The sequence below is a fragment of the Neovison vison genome, chromosome 1 (genome assembly GCF_020171115.1).
Source record: "Neovison vison isolate M4711 chromosome 1, ASM_NN_V1, whole genome shotgun sequence".
In the NCBI taxonomy this organism is placed as follows: domain Eukaryota; kingdom Metazoa; phylum Chordata; class Mammalia; order Carnivora; family Mustelidae; genus Neogale; species Neogale vison.
In genome coordinates, this window is record NC_058091.1 from 17,157,164 (window position 1) to 17,178,398 (window position 21,235).

Below are 21,235 nucleotides of genomic sequence, written 5' to 3' on the forward strand. Positions count from 1 at the left end.
GACAGAGATCACAAGTAGACAGAGAGGCAGGCAGAGAGAGAGAGAGGGAAGCAGGCTCCCTGCTGAGCAGAGAGCCTGATGCGGGACTCGATCCCAGGACCCTGAGATCATGACCTGAGCCGAAGGCAGCGGCTTAACCCACTGAGCCACCCAGGCGCCCTGTGTTGTCTCTTTTTAAAAAATTCCTTTTAGGAGTGCCTGGGTGGCTCAGTGGGTTAAGCATCTGCCTCCAGCTCAGGGCCTGATCCCAGGGTTCTGGGATTGAGCCCGGCCCTGGGTGCCCTGCTCAGCAGGAAGCCTGCTTCTCCCTCTGCTGCTCCCCTTGCCTGTGCTCTCTTTCTCTCTCTGTCTGTCAAAGAAATAAATAAAACCTTTAAGAAGTATGTAAAGATTTATTTATTTATTTTGAGAGAGAGAGGAAGAGCTCACCGGTGTAGGGGTGGGGTAGAGGGAGAGGGACAGAATTCCAAGCAGAGCCCCTCTCTAAGCGCAGAGCCCAAGGCAGGGCTTGACCCCATGACCCCTGAGACCAAGCATAACGAGCCAAAATCAAGAGTAGGGTGCCTAACCAATGGAGCCACTCAGGCGCCCCTGTCTTTTTTTTTTTTTTTTTTTTAATTGATTTCAGGTCTCCATGTAATTCGAACACTCTTCTTTCTTGATTATATACTTTGCAAATATTTTCTCCAGGTCTGTGGCTTGTATTTTTTTTTTAAGATTTTATTTTTATTTATTTGACAGAGAGACATGCAGTAAGAGAGAGGACACAAGCTGGGATAGTGGGAGAGGGAGAAGCAGGATCCCTGCTGAGCAAGGAGCCCAATGTAGGGACTCAATTCCAGGACCCTGAGAACAGGACCTGAGCCGAAGGCAGACGCTTAACCGACTGAGCCATCCAGCTGCCCCTCTGGCTTGTATTTTAATTTTATTTCGTGATAATCTTTTCATTGTGGTGTAAGAAATATTATTAATATTTTCCCTTAAGGTTTTTTTTTTTTTTAAAGATTTTATTTATTTATTTAACAGAGACAGATCACAAGTAGGCAGAGAGGCAGGCAGAGAGAGGAGGAAGCAGGCTCCCTGCTGAGCAGAGAGCCCGATGTGGGACTCGATCCCAGGACCCTGAGATCATGACCTGAGCCGAAGGCAGCGGCTTAACCCACTGAGCCACCCAGGCGCCCCCCCTTAAGGTTTTTAATGTCCTTTTCTTTTTTTCTTATCTAAGAAACCCTCCCTAGTCTGGTATCCTCAGAAAGTTTTAAAGCTTGCTTTAGGCCACAGCAAAGGAAACAGTCAACAAAACAAAGAGGCAACCCTCGGAATGGGAGAAGATATTTGCAAATGACAGTACAGATAAAAGGTTGATATCCAGGATCTATAATGAACTCCTCAAACTCAACCCACACGAAACAGACAAACACATCAAAAAATGGGCAGAAGATATGAACAGACACTTCTCCAATCAAGACATGCAAATGACTATCAGACACATGAAAAAATGTTCATCATCATTAGCCCTCAGGGAGATTCAAATTAAAACACATTGAGATATCACCTTACACCAGTTAGAATGGCTAAAATTAACAAAACAGGAAACAACATGTGTTGGAGAGAATGTGGAGAAAGGGGAACCCTCTTACACTGTTGGTGGGAATGCAAGTTTGTGCAGCCTCTTTGGAGAACAGTGTGGAGATTCCTCAAGAAATTAAAAATAGAGCTTCCCTATGACCCTGCAATTGCACTCCTGGGTATTTACCCCAAAGATACAGATGTCGTGAAAAGAAGGTCCATATGTACCCCAATGTTTATAGCAGCAATGGCCACGGTCGCCAAACTATGGAAAGAACCAAGTTGCCCTTCAACGGATGAATGGATAAGGAAGATGTGGTCCATATACACTATGGAGCATTATGACTCCATCAGAAAGGATGAATACCCAACTTTTGTAGCAACGTGGATGGGACTGGAAGAGATTATGCTGAGTGAAATAAGTCAAGCAGAGAGAGTCAATTATCATATGGTTTCACTTATTTTTGGAGCATAACAAATAGCACGGAGGACAAGGGGAGTCAGAGAGATGAAGGGAATTTGGGTAAATTGGAAGGGGAGGTGAACCATGAGAGACTATGGACTCTGAAAAACAATCTGAGGGGTTTGAAGTGGTGGGGGGGTGGGAGGTTGGGGTACCAGGTGGTGGGTATTATAGAGGGCACGGCTTGCATGGAGCACTGGGTGTGGTGAAAAAATAATGAATAATGTTTTTCTGAAAATAAATAAATTAGAAAAAAAAAAGCTTCCTTTAGGTCATTAAGCCGCGTAAAACTATGATGTATATTGTAAGTAGCATCAATTAATTTTTACCATATGGATTTTTAATGGTACTAATATTGGTTATTGAATAATCTGTACTTTCATCTCTAATTTGTGTTTTTGGGTCTGTTTGAGTTTGTTGTTATTGTTGTTGTTTTTTCCATTGTTCTATTGACTTATTTCTGTACTCATAGAATACATGCATTTTTCTTTCCCTGTGAATTCGTTAAATAGCCCCTCGGAATGTCACCATGCCTACCATAGTTTCCATCAGATAAGCAATAGTCCGTGGACATCGATCTGGCCCCTGATACGGAATCAGCGGGCTGGCCTTTAGTACAGTCTACCAAACGATGCCAGCTCCCTGCCTTCTGGAGAACGGTGTGATTGTGTTTCCTACTCTCTTTGTATTTAGGCACAAACGTATGACTTATTTGCAATGGTTTCATTCTTGTGTAGAAACTTGTATAGAAACTAGAAGGTGCTGGAACCAGCCTGTGGTTGGCCACATATTTCACGTTTGCTTCCATGTTTGCTGAGGAAGCATGGAGACGAAAATGCCCTGGTAGAGCTGAGGAAGCATGGAGACGAAAATGCCCTGGTAGAGCTACAGGGGCACCTGGGTGGCTCAGTGAGGGGGGGAGTGGAGAGACAGACCTAGAGCAGAGCCCACGTGAACTTCCATGGACATGCAGCTAAGGGAAAAACAGATCTCTGTTGTCTTAAACCATGGAGATTTTTAACATTGTTCATTAATATAACCTGGCATATCCTAACTGATAGAGTTAATATTGTGTATTTCCAACTTGATGATTGGCAAAATGGTAAACAAGCACCTTGCCTTTGTTAGAGGGTAATGATTATGTTTTAGTGCCTCTCTTTCTACTTCCTTCCCCTTTTCCTTCCGATTGTATCACCCTCAGTAGACTCATACCCCCCAGTATCCATGACCCGTCAAGCCAGTCCATGACCTGTCACGCCAACTGGAGCCAGTTTTTGGTGGCCTGTATTTCCTCCCCTCAGCCTGCAGCTCCTTACACGGCCTATATGTCTCCCCCCAAGCCCATGTTTCCCCTCTTTGAGTGTCTGCATTTTTAAAGATGATACCTGGAAAGATAAAATGTTTTACCTAAAATCTTAAATGATAATGATCAACTTTGTGACTCTAGAGTGAGGCGTCATGAAGTTTTCTCAACTTCTCAACTTCCTCATATGATCACATTAGTGTCTACAGACTTTATCTACATCTTAGACTGGCTCCAATGTTAAGGTCCATAATTCTTGGGTGCCTGGGTGGCTCAGTCAGTGAAGCACCCAACTCTTGATTTCAGCTCAGATCATGATCTCAGGTTCCTGGGATTGAGCCTCGCATTAGCAGAGGGCTCCCTGCTCAGCAGAGAGCCTGCTTCTCCCTCTACCTGCCACTCCCCTTGCTTGTGTTCTCTCTCTTTCTGTCAAATAAATAAATAAAATCTCAAAAATAAAATAAAATCCATAATTCTTTGTTGGGATTAAACACATTCACAAATATGTGTTCAATATCTGACTTTTATATATCTGGAATGTTCAGGATGGAAGGGTAAAGATCAGAGGTGGGGGGAGGCACTAGGAAGATACTTCCCAAGTAGAAACATCTTTTTCACATCATCTCTCCACCAAGGACAATTTCCTTTATATTTGATAAGTTCCTCCTAAGCATGCAAAGATCATCTCATATTATGGTGCCATTGGGCAGTAACGGATGGAGTGGGGTGGTGGTGGGGGGGTGGAAATTAATGCCCAGAGAACTACATTTTTAATTGTTCACACTTTAATGTGAAATGTAGGACTCCTTTGATTGGAGTGTTTGCCTCCTAGCCCCTAGAAGGTGTTAGGTGAGGTGGTGAAAGTTTGATGGTGATGGTGAATAATTATAGAGCTTGGAACCCAGCAGGCTACTGTGGTGGGCCCACCCCGGAGGCTTCGAACTTGACAGAAGGAGGCCACATTACCTCTCAGACAGAACAGAACTCAGATGTGAGAAGGGAGGTAGTAGCAGGCATCAGCCAAACCCCTATTCTGTAATTTTTAAAAGACTCCTGGTAAGGATTACAGACATCCAGAAAAATAATCTCAAGTATCAAAAGGTGCCATTTATACCTGGTATAGTTTCAGTAAAGAATAGCAAACATTTCTGATGTTAGAATACTTTCTTGCCAAACTTCCTGCTCCTTAAAAAATGACTGTTGATTGGTTAATTAAAGTTTACATCTGTCTCTTTTTTAGGTGGTTTTTTGGAGCAATCAAGAGAACAGATGCAGAAAAACAACTATTATATTCAGAAAATCAGACGGGTGCCTTTCTAATCAGAGAGAGTGAAAGCCAGAAAGGAGATTTCGCCCTTTCAGGTATGGGCCATTGTTCTGTGTAATTTAAGTGTGGGTTTGAGAGTCTGTGGTAATGAATCTGCTGTGTGAGCATGGACAGGTTAATTTGAAATTTGCCTTATTTCTTATGTTCATAATAAGTGCCAAATGAAATCTGAACTGCCCAAGAGTAATGTAGGGATTAGCAAGCAGTTTCTGTCTGCGGATAGGACTCTCTGTAAGCAAATACGTGCGCTCTGGATATGAAATGACAATCATATAGATCAGGCTGCATTTTCTCACTTTTGCATCATCTAGGGGTCTGTCCTTCTAGGGAAATGATAAGTCCAAAGCGAAAACTACGCTGTTGTCAAAAATTGATCTTTTCCCAATACAGTTTGACTTACTGTGTTTCATTTGTCTTTGCCCAGTGAAATAATTGAAATGCTGGATGCAGTTGCATTTAGTTAACTCCATGACATGTAAAATTTAGCCAGATGTAGTTTTCTAACTAAGAGTAAAATACGTGTTTACTTTACATTTTCTTAGGAAGGAAGACAGACCTGGGAATGGCCTTTGATAGTTACAGGTGTTTACATGCATGTCTCTGCCTTCAAGAATCTATGTTTCTTGGGTCACCTGGGTGGCTCAGTTGGTTAAATGTCTGACTCTTGGATTTGGCTCAAGTCTTGATCTTGGGGTTCATGAGATGGAGCCCCTGAACCCCGTTCCTGGGTCAGACTCCATACTCAGAGGGGAGTCTGCTTGGGATTCTCTCTCTCTCTCCCTCTGCCCCTCCTCCTGCTCATGCTCTCTCTCTAAAATAAATGAATAAATGTTTGAGGAATTTGTTTCTTGGTGTATGTTGCAAGGCTTAGAACGTTCTTTCTTTTTTTTTTTTTAAGATTTTATTTATTTATTTGACAGACAGAGATCACAAACAGGCAGAGAGGCAGGCAGAGAGAGAGAGAGGAGGAAGCAGGCTCCCTGCTGAGCAGAGAGCCCGATGCTGGACTCGATCCCAGGACCCTGAGATCATGACCTGAGCCGAAGGCAGCAGCTTAACCCACTGAGCCACCCAGGCGCCCCTAGAACGTCCTTTCTTAAAGACCAACCAGACCATCTGTCATGTGACACCTTTTCTCTCCTTGCTCTGCTCTGACTTCTGTTTTGCCTGGGCCCATCTTGTGCTATGATCCGCTTTAAAGTGTGCACTATGTCTAGATATAAACCTTTTGGGGGAAAGGATTTTGCCTTTCTTTATCCTTATTGCCCTGCGGTAAATGTTTATTGAACACAATGCCTACGTACCTTTATTGTGTCTGCCTAGCTCACTGAGCTGAGGTCAGGACAGCCTTCATGGTGCACCAGGGAAGCAAGCCCTGAGCTCAGTATGTCCTAGGAACTTTGATTGGATCTGAACTCAGGCCAGACTGTGTGTGTTTGGGACCCATCTGCCCCGATATTTGGGACTGCCTGGTGTGAGTAAGAAAAATGGAGCTGGAAAGGAGTAAGGGCAGTGGTGTTGAAGCATCAGAGGCTCCATCCTTCAGCCCCTGCCTCTACCTGCACCAAGTTCATATGGTGTTCTCAGATTGTTTGGCTTCATGTCCACCCTGCTTAGGGGATGCTGTTCTGATTACTATTTCTGGAATGTACCACTGACCTTTCTAATCTTGCTTATGCCCAAGGTGATAATGAAACAGTATCATGACTGGCAGTGGTGCTCCATTAGCCCGTGACTTCATACTAGAGCACACCTATCCACACCGGGGGGACATGCGTGAATGTTTTGTTAGAACTAATAACTTCTTTCTGATCATGAAAGCAATATCAGCCTTGTTATATAAATAGAGAAGCTCAAAGAAGAATCAAAAATATCACCTTCTGAAGATACATTTTTCATATCTAAATACCTTTCCTGGCAAGCTTTTTTCTGTACTTCACCTGTAAGTATATTTAAACAAACACACTCTTGTACTCAGAAAATAAATAGAGATCATCTTGTAAAGAAAAAAAAATACAGATATGAGTGTGTATATATGCTATCTGTATTTATAAATACATACACACATATTTGTGTGTGCACACACACGCAGTGGACCTAGGCCGCATTTTTCTTATTTGTCTCCCAGTGTCCTGTGAACGATTTTGCATGTCCTTTCATATCCTTCTACATCATTATGTTTAGAAACCACGTAACCTTCCATTGGATGGGAATTTCATCATTTAACCTATTTCATGTTTTATGTATTTTTTAGCTATTTTGCTGTTATAAAGTATGATGCCATGAACATCCTTATAGATAAATATTGGAAGATTTCCATGAGAATGTTATACTCTGAGGGAGAAAAAACAAGTCTTTTGGAAATCTCTATGCTTCACGATAAGAGATAGAAGAGAATTGCCAATTTAAATCTATCTGTTTGTTTATTTGGCTTTCCCAATATTTATATACAAATTTAGGTAATCATTATTTAGCTAAAAGCTAGATTAAATGTTTTGGATTAGCATTAAACATATAGGAGAAGATCTCCATGAGGAAAACAAACTAAAAGTAGAACGACTTGAGTCATATCTTTGAATAATGCCCAGGCTGCAGTGACTATTCTGAACACTTTCTAAGTAGAATATTATGGAACAAAACAGCTTTACAGGCTTAGAACAAAATTACAAGGATATTGGCTTTTATGTGCTGAGAATACTCTAGCGCTTGCTTATGGATTTAGGAAGCTTTGTAGGCCTTGCTTGGAAACCAGGATATCATTATAGATTCTTTTTGAATGAAGTCAAACAATTTAGAGTCTTTCAAACAAATTATCTGATTGCTGTGTATTCACTGGGGGACAAAGTAAATGCGGACCATTATATTCTACTGAAAGGAACATTTTCTTATTAGCCAGAAGGAGGGCTATCCAAGAGAAAAATGGAATGAAAAAGGTCTTCAATATGTCTACATTAAAACAAACACGCAAACAACCAACCCCACTGCTGACCGTTGATTACCACTGAGAATTGTCAGATAGACATGGATTGATTTCTTAGTGCAGTTGTCCCCTTAATCAGCCTGAATTGATGGTCTTCCATTTTGCTGACTGCTCTGCTGCCAAAGGAAGGCAAATAATACCCCCCTTCTAGCTCTGTGTTTCCCACACACGTTTTCCTTGGAAGTATTGTCTTTATTCCTTGGGCAGCAACAGCTTACAGCTGTCAGAAGAGCTTCATGACGGAGCGTGATTTATGGACGCTGGGGCGGGCTGGAGAAGCGGCAGCCCAGGGTTGGGGTGGGAGCTAATTGGCTTGTTGTGATCCTTGCATGGCTGTCGGCTCTTATGAGGTCTGAGTAGATCTGGAAAGAGAGTTAGGGCCGTGACATTTCTCATAATGCCACGACACTAATTAGCTGTGAATTACAGCAGCACTTTTGGATATTACATATTATATGTGGTCGCCAGAGAATCTGTCTTCATTAGATGCATGACAGGTAGTTTTAGTAGCCTTACTGTTGTTTGTCACTGATAGTGAATTGTTTTTCTGATGAAAAATATAAAATTTCGATTGCGCCTCAACTTGATTGGTTATTTTTTTACTTCAGTCGTGTCCTTTAAAGACAATCATTATTGTTACCGCCATTAATATTAAGTTGATGTTTGGAGTTCTATACACATTTATATTATTGTTTAAAATACAGTTTGAAGAAAACACACTTAGAGGGCTAAAACTGAGCTGTAGGTAGGTTTTTCACATTGTCATTTTACTTTGGGCAACACTGCATATAGAAACCTCCGGAGTGGTAGAGGGGATTCCAGATTCATCGTCAGTGAAACCCTTTTAAGAGCAAGTGACAACAGATTGAAATAGTTGAAAAATGACGGCATCGAGGACACAAAGCAGAAAAGCCCATCGGCGGTATTCCGGGAGATGCCTTCAGGAGTTGACATCATTTATTTATACATTTGCTTATTTCTCCAACAAACATTCAAGTGCTTACCGTGGGCCAGGCCTTTGTTCAGTGAAGGGCAGCAAAGACAACAAGGCACAGTCCCAGGACCCAGTCTTCGGGAAGATTGTAACAGAGCTATCTAGTGAGAGCGGTGGGGACAGGGACCCATCTCTAACGAGGGGGGCAAGGAGGTTTCACAGAGGAGGAAGCATTTGTGTTCTGGCCCAATTTCTGTTGCCAGGTAGCAGTGTAGGAAGGCAAGGGCACAGGGTTTTATGTCTGTGGGGTGTGTGTGTGTGTGTGTGTGTGTGTGTGTGGTGGGGATGGAGAAGAGGAGAGGAGAGGAGGAATGGTAGAAAACGAGCCTGGAAAAGAAAGCTGGACCTACACCACTCAGGGCCTTGTATACCATGTGAGGGATTCGGACCTTGTTCTACAGGGGAAGTTTTAGGCAGAAAGTGACCTGGTCTGACCTTGAGAGCATGTGGAAAAGGGACAAGGTTTACCGATGAGAGTCTTCAGAGGAGTGACAGGGCAAACCAGAGTGGCATCTCTCATCCCTGTTTGAAATCCTAGGTGTGTGCAAGGCGTCAGAGTTCCTCATCATCCCACACAGGGGGGCAACGGGACCCAAGCTCAGGGCATTCCAACTGAGGCTCTGCTCTGGCACAGGGCATGCCCAGAAGCCACACGGCCTGTCTATTGCTGCGCTTTTCTTATGGGGCAAGTATGGGAATCACCCGAGGACCCACGACAGCGGTCTTTGCCTTGGTGTTGAGGAGTCTGGCTTTCTATCAGCTATTTGCCAGGTTATTTGGAAATCTCAGCACCTATGGGCTTTGGGCATGGTGGGAAACTGCAACTCCTTTTTCATCCAAGGAAATCGTGGGATCTCTTGAAAGTGGAGATCACCCTCCTGATCGGGGGGGACAGTGAAACAGACCCAGTGGGTCCCTCCCACACGATCAAGAATAAGCTCCTCGGGTTCTTCACTAGAGAATCCTGCTTGTCTCCGCAGATGACAGCCTGAAGCAGAGCAGAGGCATGGCAAATAGAGAGTACGAAAGAGAGGTGAGAAATATTAAGAAGATGGAACGGACAGGAGTGTGTGGTCGATCAGAATTAGGTACCATCGGACGTAGAATCCAGGCTGACTCTTGGGTCTCTGACTTGAGTGAGGGGGGTTAGTATCAAGATAAGATACGTAGGAGAGAGGAGAAAAGACCAAGGCAAGAATGCTTCGAGATGTTTGAGGCAATGGACATATGGCGGACATACAAGTAGCCATCATTTCATTTCTGACTTGTTTCTGTTGAATTTGAGCAGAGTACTTCCTGTGACAAATTTCCATCACAGGGAATGTATCCGTCTCATGGAATATGCTCGGCTTGCATGATACTTTATGGTTGCTGTGAGGTCCCTTCTTAAGAATATAAGATAACAGACCTGTACCCCTAAAACAAGTAATACATTATGTCAATTTTAAAAAAGAACATAAGCTAAGCCTCCATAGCGACATATTTTAATTTTTAAGTAAATATACTGATATAATTGGAACCAAATCAATGTTTTTGCCCTTCAGAGTAATAGATTGACCTTGACTAAAGTATTGCACAAAAGGTAGAAGTGTCTTATAGAAGGGATATCACTTTTGTTAGACGCCCTTAGCCAGGGCGACTGTGTGTTTGCGCATTGAGATTAGCTTTGACGCTGGAAAGTGGCCGGAGTTACCTGTTGCTACTTTCTGAATAACATGGACCCTTAGCCTGAGTGATACTGTGGGTACAAAGTGATACAACTTTGTAAATATTTCTGCATGTCTTATAAATTAATTCTGAGGGTAACTCAAAGGCTAATAATGGGTCGGTAACTCAAAAGCAGCTTCGCCAGGGAAAGATGCTCACCGTTTTGTGTTGACCTTGTGTCTGTCCTTCACATTGAACTTTCATATTCCAAGATTCATTTGTGTTTATGAACACCTCTTTCACTGTAGGTAGACATGTGCTTTTCAAACCAGATGATAAACCCCTTGAGCAGAAGACACACACGTTTTTTTGCTTCTGTTACGTTCTTCCTATCTCCACAGTTGCTGTATCATTTGCAAAGCCAGCAGAGGCTCAGACACTCCCCTCTTTACCCTATAGCCCACCAGGAGCAGAGATAAGCAAGGCCATTGTCGCTTTCTTCCACCTCTAAAGGCTGGACCATGCATGATCACAAATTATCCAATTTGCTGTGCTTCAGGCTTATTTTCGACAGACTATTTCTCACCTTGACAGGTTAGTTGTTTCCAGATAATAAGACTTTTGTAGACAGAGACAAAATTGGAAAAGGACAACACTTGTAGTGTGGCCTCTGTCTCTGCCTGGCCCAGGGTTCAGACCCAAACTCACTTCCACTGACGGAAGAGCTGTTATTACACCCAGACATCTTGAGATCTGCTGGCTCTGCTCATCTGTTGCTGGCCCAGTGGCAAGAGGGCGTGTGTTTCATACCGGTCCCCTGAGCCATCCATTCATTCTTCATTTAAAATTAATGTGGACATCGTGGCCACAAGAGTGCGTCAACAGCCCTTTTACTATTAGCCATGAATGTAAATACAATTATTATATATCCCAAGTAGGAGTCAGGATTAAAGGTTGGAAAAAATTGCTCCTTGAATTTATTATGCAATGAAACTTCTATGGATTCTGGGAGCATTTTGATATTGGTTAAAGATGTTTTGCTTTTCAAAAAGTGCACATGCTGCAGAAAGAAATTTTTATGTTAATAACTCCAGTATCTCATATAAAATGTATTAAATTTTAAACATGTTGGTGCCATCTTAGAAAATGCCTTTTAATTAAAGTCATAATTTAGTTGTATTCAGCTTAATTGCAAATATCATTGCCTATAATAGCAAGTGGCTTTTTTTGGTGAGTTATGGCATTTCTTAACATTTCCTTTTCTTAACATTACTACTGATAAATTATATTTCAAATGTTTTAAATACTCTATAAAGTTAAATTAACATTTTATTATCTAGTATATATATTTGTGTTTATGTCTGTACGTATACATACACATAGAGATGCATAGGCAGAGAACCTTTTCTCTAGGGCCCTGGCTCATGGAGAAATCTTCTGTCTTATTGGAAATCTATGACTAACATTTCTAGAAGCCACAGTATTCTTTAGGGCGCTTGCAGTCTATTTTTTTTTTCTTCTTCCCACTTGTCTCTGAACACCACATACTAATTCATCTAAATTTTAGATTCTGGTTTTGCTTACCTTATTTCATTTATTTAAAAAAAAAAGACCTTTCTGTGTGAATATTTTGAGCTATATAGAGGAAAACACAAAAATAATGCATATTATTACTGCCTTTTTTTTTTTTTTTTTTTTTTTAGATTTTATTTATTTATTTGAGAGAGAGACAGTGAGAAAGAGCATGAGCGAGGAGAAGGTCAGAGAGTGAAGCAGACTCCCCATGGAGCTGGGAGCCTGATGTGGGACTCGATCCTGGGACTCCAGGATCACGCCCTGAGCCGAAGGCAGTCGTCCAACCAACTGCGCCACCCAGGCGTCCCTATTACTGCTTTTTGAATGTAATGTTATAATAATGAATTCCAGATATTAAATAAATCAGTGGGAAGTTGCTAAGTCATGTGGAGGTTGGTGAAATTGCTACCTTCTTGTAATTCAAAGTGTATGACATTCTGTTATTTTTTTCATTTTATTAGTTGCCAAATTAATGGATTCTTTATTTACATTTTGTCCCATTTTATACTTCTAGATGGACATAGTAGCTAGCTACGAATGATTTGAGTTAGCATCCTCTTGTTTTCTATTTAAGAATATATGTAAGAGGGTACCTGGGTGGCTCTGTTGGTTAAGCAGCTGACTTTGGCTCAGAGCATGACCTCAGGGTCCTGGAATGGAGCCCTGCTTTGTGCTCCCTGCTCAGCAGGGAGACCACTTCTCCCTCTCCCTCTGCCCCTCCCCAACTTGTGCTCGCACGCTCCCTCTGTCTCTGTCTCTCAAATAAATAAATCTTTAAAAAAAAAACAACCAAACCAACATACATATGAGATATAGCTCAGAGCAGCTCTGTAAACTGAGCCTGACTTGTTAGACTCTGGATGGATACTCTCCTGCCTTCAGTGTGAATGTCGCTGAAATGCTGAAATGTCTAGAAGTGGCTAGAGCAGATTCCGACTTTCACAGCAGGTCAGGGTTCCACGAAGGAGTGGGGAGGCTCTAACCTGTGCTCAGGGTGTATTTCTGTCTTCGAGAGGCAGGACATGCGGCGACCAGGAAACCAAGCAGCCACTGCTCTCCTGAGTGGAATGACTTACTGGTTTGGGTCTTCCCTTGGCATCCACTGGTTGCCCCCACCTTTTCTGCATCCATAGGGGACAGCCACTTGCCACACAGTCAATGTTATGAAGATGGAAATTGACAGGCAATGACAGTGTGTTGCAAATTGGGTGAATTTGACCTTAGAGAAAGAAAGAAATGAGAACTCTTGTCTCTTGTGATGGTGTATGTCACCCATTCTCCTGGTTAAACAGAGTACCAGAGGCTGGGTGGTTGAAAACAGCCAGCATTTGTTTCGCACAGTTCTGGAGTCTGGGAAGTCTAAGGTCAAGGTGCCGGCAGATTGAATGTCTGATGAGTGTTCCTGGTTTGTAGCCGGCTGCCTTCTCACTGTAGCCTGGCATGGCAGAGAGAGAGATGGCATGTGAGCTCTGGTCTCGTCCCCTCCTTCTGAAGGCCCTGTCCCTTCATGACGATTCCACCTTCACGGCCTCATTTATATTTAAGCACCTCCCCAAACCCACTTCCTAATACCGTCATACTGGGGATTAGGGCTTCAGCAGGTGAATTCGAGGGGCAGACAAGCATCCGTCAAGGACTGCATTCTGTTCCTTACAGTCAGCAGGTATGCCCGGGGTACAGAGGATCCACCTTTCTTCCAGCAAAGCCACAAGGGCTGAACAACTACTGAACACTGGCAGTCTGCTCCGAGGCTTGGTGCATTAGCAGCCCTGATGCGTGTGCCCTGAGAAGGAAACATACACACCTTCAACTGGATGGAGAGGAGGACCAGTGCACATTTTTTTTTTTTTTGAAATGCCAAGTTTCTTTTCATTGTGTATAATGTGGGAGGGCGGTGGATAGAAGTAATGAGAGTCTGTATACCCAGTAACAAATTTTCCCAACTTCTATTCCAGCAGGTGAGGTCTTTGATAAGCCGAAAGTGGCCCATAGAACAGGCTTAGGGGTTAAAATGCATTTGAAGAGCACCTCATATTACATTGTCTGTGCCCTGACTCGACAAAGCACATTCAAGTCTTAGAAGCCCTACAGCAAAGAAGCCTAACTTTTCAACCCAGAGTTTCCCAAACCACTTGATTAGAGAGAACCATTTCTTTTTCTGTAAAATGTGGTTTGGGAAAAAATAATAGTATAAGAGATGATAAATGACAATCTGAAGATGTAGAGAAAAGTCATCTTTTGGAGACATATTCAGTAAAAGGAACAGAAGAAAATTCTTGAAAGCATTTGATTTGCAATTATAAAATTCAAGAAAATGCAAATTCCAAGAAATTAGGCATCAGAAGCAGTACAAATAGGCAAAAGATGAAGATAACAAACAGCAAAACTGTCACTTTCAGGATGTAAAGGGATACTTGAGATGCTCTCAGAGACAGAAAAAACACGTGAAAATTTGTGAGGGAAAATAATGCACAAACAGGAGACTTTTCTTGAAATTTATAAGAATAATTAAATGCAAGCAACAGTTAAATATGCAGTAGAAGAAAACTTTCCTGAATTAAAGAAAAATAATCTGTGCTTCTCAATTAAAAGAACTTACATTGTTGCATGTAAAAGATCCTTAACTAGTGTATCTTTTCAAAACAATTTAGTATCAGTGTAAACCAAGAATTCTGTGAGCATTTAGGAAAAAAATAATTTCAAAGGAATGAAGATCGAGTTGGTTTCAGAATTCTTTTCCACACCATTCTTTTCCTACACCAAAACTCAATATAAACATTTAAAACAACAAAAAAAAATTTACCACTGATCAAGGACAAATAAATAAAGACCCACAATATAAAGTCTTCTCCCTAATCTTGTTGATGAAGTTAAAAAGGTAACTGTGTACCTTCACTCTAATCCACCAGTTGTAATACTTTGTGACATTTACTTTCTTGCCATCATTCATGTATTGATATATGTCTCTTTATATAGACATTTATATAGAAGCTGCAGATATCATGTTATTTCACCTTTAAATCCTTTAGTATTAGAATGCATGTCCTAGGAATAAGGACACTTTTATATTACCACAATACCATTATTAAACTCAAAAAATTTCACACTTATAGAACAATTTTATCTATTACAGAGTATGTACTTAAATCTCTCCTAGTGTCCTTGCTAGCCCTTTATTTATTTGTGTTTTGATGCAATAAATGATCATGCATTGCATTTGGTTATTGTATCTCATTAGTCTCTTTTATCTTGAAGAGTCAAAGCCTTTGATAACTCTCCTTTGCATACCCCATAAATTTTTATCTACCTTGACATTTCAGCCCTTCATAGAACTGCTCAAAGCCATCTCCCAGCCTAATCTTTCCTAGTCTCCGTAGTCAAACAGTGCTTCCTGCAAGGTGAATACCAGCTATTACAATGACCATTCCTTACACTCCCCCCTTCCTATTTTTTGTTTTTTTTTTTTAACTTTCTGAAATGAGCAAGGTACTTTAAGACTTAGAAGTGTGTTGCTTGTAGAAAATCTTCTTGATAAATGTTTGTTTACTAAAGGTGAATCATTTTAATAGTTTGCTACTAATTTTTTTTCCTTGCTTTCTTCTTCTTTTAAAAAAAGATTCATTCATTTGTTCGAGAAAGAGAGTGAAAGAGAAAGAGCCTGGGGTGGGGGGCATGGAGCAAAGGGAGAGGAAGACAAGAAGATTCTCTGCTAAGAATCTTGATCCTAGGACCCTGAGATGGTGACCTGAGCCAAAATCAAGAGTTGGACACTCAACCTACTGAGCTATTCAGGCTCAGTATATTTCTTTATATAGAAAAGCAATTTAAAAAAATATTGCTTTTTTACCAGGGAAGCACCTGGGTGGCTCAGTGGGTTAAGCCTCTGCCTTAGGCTCAGGTCATGGTCTCAGGGTCCTGGGATTGGGGCTCTCTGCTCAGCAGGGAGCCTGCTTTCCGCCGCCGCCGCCGCCCCCCGCCCCGCCGCCCCCCCGCTCTCTGACTGCTGCTCTGCCTACTCGTGATCTCTGTCTGTCAAATAAATAAATAAAATCTTTAAAGAAAATATTGGGAGGAATATTTATTTTGGACTATTTTAAATCATTTATTCATTGATTGATTCATTAACCCATTCATCATGAACCTTTCTTTTGTGTATGTTGTGTGGCATAACTGTATAAACAAACAGCTCAGACTATAACAAGCATTTGATTATTATGCATATAAAGCACTTATATGCAAATTGCATTTAGAACCCAGAGAAGAGAACAATTATTTCCTGGACTAAGAAGGGAGGGCATTACGGGGAATCAGACAACAGTCAACACTACCTAATAGTGAGTAGAAGTAAATGGAAAATAGTGCACACAAAATTAGTTTTTTTGTTCAGATAATGGCCATTATTCAGAATCTTTCTTACTTTGAAAAAAATCAAATGATGCCTTAGATGAAAATGGGAATTATTTTGAACACTTTGACAAAGTAGAGATCTGTAAATAATTCATCCATTACTACCCGTATGCTTAGGTAACTATCAAGGTAGTAAACTGTATTTATTATAAATGTGATCATGATCAATTCGACATGAGTTTTATTTTTGAATAGCAAGACAATGCCAGAACTGAGGTCTCTCTGGATCTTGGGCCCAAATAACATATAAACTTAATGATCACAAACTGAGGTAAAGGGAAAAGAGTAAAAGAAAAGCTGAGCAGTGAAAAACAGCAGGAGGCAGAGAGAAGAACATTTGAGAAGGCATGATGTTGAGTTTTGGATTGAATAGAAAATTAATCTTGGCTCTGGAAATGAGTCAGTGACCCACAGGCCTTCTAATTCTTCCTCTTTTCCACTGGTCTTGAGCATTCTCGTCCAGTGTATATTTCAGGGAATAACTAAATGTTTGCATTTCAAGGCTGCCTGATTGTTATATTAAGCATCTAATCAATTTCTTTTAGTTATTCCAAAGTGGTAAAAATAATTTTTTGAAAGAATCCTGTAGAAGCGTAACCAGCATATTTCATATGGTGTTTATACAGAGACACTGTCTCTAGTGCTGAATGCTTTATGTCTCTCTTTGTTTTAAAACCAAAACACTATGCTGTCGTCTATTTTCTGCTTGCACTCTTTACACCCATGGGCCATTGGAGGGCTTTCAATCAGACCCTTGCTTTGGGGATTTGCTCCCTCTTGTGGCACGTCATGAGATAACGTCCCATTACAGAAAGAGTACGGGAGATTTTTGTTTTTGTTTTTAGGTTTTGTGACCCATTAATTTATAGGAAGGAGAAGAATATCTGATTCCAGTTCAAAACAAGATTACAATTTTTAAATATATTCAGCAGCCTGTGCTATAAATGGAAACACATCTGACTGGCAGTAATCTTACTTGTCAAAAAATTGACCAAGGTTTATATTTTCTTAATGATTCAGATACCTAGTTACTATGGGGTGATAGTTACCCAAAATGTGTTCATGATGTAATAAGTGAATGAAATAAGTACAATCCAATTTAATAAATTAGTAGCTCTAATTTTAAACTATGTATTTAAAATGAAATATGCATATTAGCTACTTTATAACTATCAGCATCGCATCAATCACAAAGTCATTTCTAATGCATTTTAGAAACGTGCTTTGCATTAAGTTGTTAGAAACTTTGGCACAGAAGCTACAATCTGAGAAAGTGTTCTGTTGTCTTAAAAGCCTATGTGTGACAGGTACTAAATTTATTTTCCTACTTGTGTTAGCAGGACAGGAACTTTCTTTAAATTCCTTCTCTCTGCAGAGTTAGCTCCTTATCACCTTCAGATGCTTTAAAAAATGTTTTGCTTGGAGTAAAACATGGAGGAGGCAAAAGTATAAAAGGAGAAACAAAAGTTATATTCATATTTTTATATAATTTTAGTAAGCATCATTTTCTGTTTATCTATTATGTGTATAATCCTGAACAAAATGATAACCGAGGCCTTCAGGAACTTGTGATTCATTCATTCATTCATTCATTCATTTAATCAATCCTTATATAATGCCCACTATGTGCAGTTAGTGTTCAGAGGGCTGAGCTACAATGGCCAACAGTCTCTGCTCTCATGAACTGTACACTCTAGTTGACAGTGGGAGACAAGTGCCAACTAAATATAAAAGACACGCTCATATAGAAAAGATATTTATATATTTGCTGTGTTACTCTGGTTTCTACAAGAGTAAGCAAATCATTAAAATCAAGGAAAACACTTTGTTTTACTATACATAATAATGATGGGTTGGAGTAAAAATGAGAATCACTTTTTTACATTGGCAATTGGAAAGAAATCTGGCAGCAGAATTTTATGCTGAGAATATCTAGGCTGGAAAGATGAGGTCAATCAGAGCTTCAGTTGGATTCTCCCATTCAAGGTTTTACAATTTGTGATTATGAGCTCCGGAGCCTGGTTGTTTGGGTTTGGATTCTTCCTTTTATACGGGGTGGTTTTTGGCAAATCACTCAGCTTCCCTGTGCCTCAGTTCCCTCTTTAGCAAAATGAGAATTGAAAATAGTATCTACCAGGGCACTTGGGTGGCTCAGTCAGTTAAGCGTCAGCCTTTGGCTCAGGCCATGATCTTGGAGTCCTGCGATCCAGCCCCAAATCTGGCTCCCTGCTCAGTGGGCAGTGGGGTAGGGGGGAGTCTGCTTCCCGCCCCACCCCCCAGCCCCATGGCTCATGTTCTCTCTCTTAAATAAATAAATAAAATCTTTTAAAAATATATATAGTATTTACCTCTTGGTGCTGTTCTTTGGATTAGATGAGCTAATATAGTACAGGAAAGGTACTTAGGACATTGCCTGGCACAGAGCAAGCAATATATTTGCCATTCTCATTAGCAGTCAAACCTGAGCAATAATGAGCTCTCAGACTATTTGACCCATCCTGGCAGCTTGCTGTCAAGACATGACAAAGGGACCGTGAAACTATGTTAATTGCTGTGTAGGATGGACCTAAGAAGATAATGGTTTTGTTCTTTTCTCTTTGAAATTTGTGATGTAGTTTCAGCATTTTTTTTTTTTTTTAGTTTTGGTAATTTAGGTTGTAAAAAACAAGGATTAGGTACAATAATGGAGCTATCAGGAGTGGGAGAGATGCCCAGCAAATGGGGTAGAATCTTGAGTATCAAGCATGTTTATCATCATATATAAATATGTACAACCCACCATGTTTTCCTGAGTGGGCCTTTGTCACAACGCCGAACCCCCAGGATTTTCATGTTTTAGTTAACTGTTTGTGTCTTCGTTTTTCCCTCCAGAAAGTAGAAATTACAATTTTTCTCCACCACATTCAAACGTTGCAATGACTATATTTATTACTGTAAAACTTCCTGCTAGAACAGTAGAATTAGAGAATTTGAACAGAAAAGGACCTTCAGATCATCTAGTCATAACACAATTTTATAATGGAAGGAGTTGAAGGTCAGAGAGTGTAAGTTACTTGGCCAACGGAACACAAGTTGTGTGAGCAAGGTGTAGCCACCTTCAAAATGGGATCTTTTGACATCTTTTAAATATTACTGAGAAATCATGCCGCTTTCTTTAAAATGCCCTCTGTTAGCTAGTTTGTGCCACTGGTGCCCCTAAAATTCAGTGGTTTGCTCATTTGCATGAGCACTGGTAGTTGTTTGTGCTTGGCGAGGCTCTGTCCGTGGTACCAGCCCTGGGGTCAGGTCCATGCAGCTTTCATGCTGGGACTCCGGGCAGGGGCGCAGCAGTGGCTGTGTGGGATGCAGCACTCTCAAGGTACAGAGCAGAAGATGGGGGCAGAGCAAAGAAGAGGAGAGCAAACTATTCGGATTACTTAAAGCTCCTGTGACGTTGTGCCATATATTGTCTTTGCCCCCACACCAAAGGAATCACACAGCCACATCCTAAGTCAGTGAGATGGGAAAAGATGTTACACCTATTGGAAGCCACATCAAAGGCCAAGAAAGAATATTTCATTGACATGCCTTTTGTAATAAATGCAACTGAAGGCTCAGGATCCAATAGAAGAGGCACACTGTAAATATTGAAGGGGTTCAGGACAGGTCCTGCCCTCCCCCCACCCCCACAATGTGCCACTTTGGCATGTGGATTATTTTGAGCTGAAGGCACTTGAGACCCTGTGGGTTTTGTCCCTCACTTGAGCACACAGAAGAATCTAAATTTGGGCCTTTCCAGAATACAGGTCATTAACAAAGATACATTTTATCTGGGTGACTCATCTGTATGACAGGGCAAACTAATTATGAAGCATCTGCTCTTTTTATCACTCTGTGAAGTACATTTCTTTCCTCTGAAATCTCAGACCCCTACCCCCTTCTCTTTAGTTCAGAATGACATATATACCTCAATTAGCTCGGCTGTCTTTGGAATTTCCATGTCTGTGTGAATTCCCCATATGTATGCTTATATTAAATCCGTTTTTCTCCTGTGAATCTATCTTATGTCAATTTGATTCTTAGTCCAGGTGGAAGGACCTTCTACGGTATAGGAATTCCTGATCCCCAACAATATACTGGAGCAACACTTTGGACTAAATTCAATAGCAGGAGTCAATATAGAGTGAGTTCTGAAGGACCAAGTGAGCCAGTCTGCTTGCTTAGACCAAAAGGCTTAACAGAGGAGGAGATGCCTGGGTGGGGCCTTGAAAAATGAATCTGTTTCTAATACATGAATAGAATGGCATTCTAATTGGAGTTAGCGGTTTGTACAAATGCACGAAAACAGGAAGCAGCATAGTGCATTTGCGAAACTATAGATAAGTGTTTAAACCTTGAAGATAGGGTACAGCAGAGAATTGTCTCGGGGCATCTGAACTTAAACAACAGGAAACACTTGGAAAGCTTTCAAAAGGAGAATGACAGGTTCAGACTTAGGTTTTAGAAGACTGCTTGGGTGACTGTGGCAGAAGGACAGTGATGATGAAGGCAGGGAATCCAGCATCTGAGCTGACTGCAATAGTCAAGGAGAGAGGAAGCCAAGGTGACGCCCCAGATCTCTAGTTTAACTCTCAGGGTTTCAGGACGGCAGTGCCATTTCACTGAGAGAATATTCCATCTGGGAGGAAACTTGAGGAGTGAGTTTCGATTTGGTACACTGGAGCTGCCTGAGGGATCTAGAAGGCAAGAGTGAGGACAGCATTACTGAGGGAGTCGCCGATGTGCATTATATCATCAGAAGCTGGACGTCTGCAGTAGCTCAAAACACTGGGTGGGGCAGATTATGTGAAGTCCCGGGTCAGAACCAATGTTGAAGGAGCAGATGCAGGTGGAGAAGCCTGAGACACAATGAGGAAGAGAGAATAGAATCGTGGTAATCCAAGGAGCACAATGTTTCAAGGAGGAAACGTTCAACCTCCGTTTCCCTTTAA

General features: G+C 41.2%; 1 protein-coding gene across 1 annotated transcript in view; it reads left to right on the forward strand.

Annotated features, from left to right (window-relative positions):
- Positions 1–21,235, forward strand: part of FRK (fyn related Src family tyrosine kinase) — a 102,159-nt gene that overhangs the window by 51,210 nt on the left and 29,714 nt on the right. Inside the window, exon 2 of the mRNA XM_044244201.1 lies at positions 4,576–4,697. Coding sequence (XP_044100136.1) covers positions 4,576–4,697 — 122 coding nt within the window. The remainder of the gene's footprint in view (positions 1–4,575; positions 4,698–21,235) is intronic.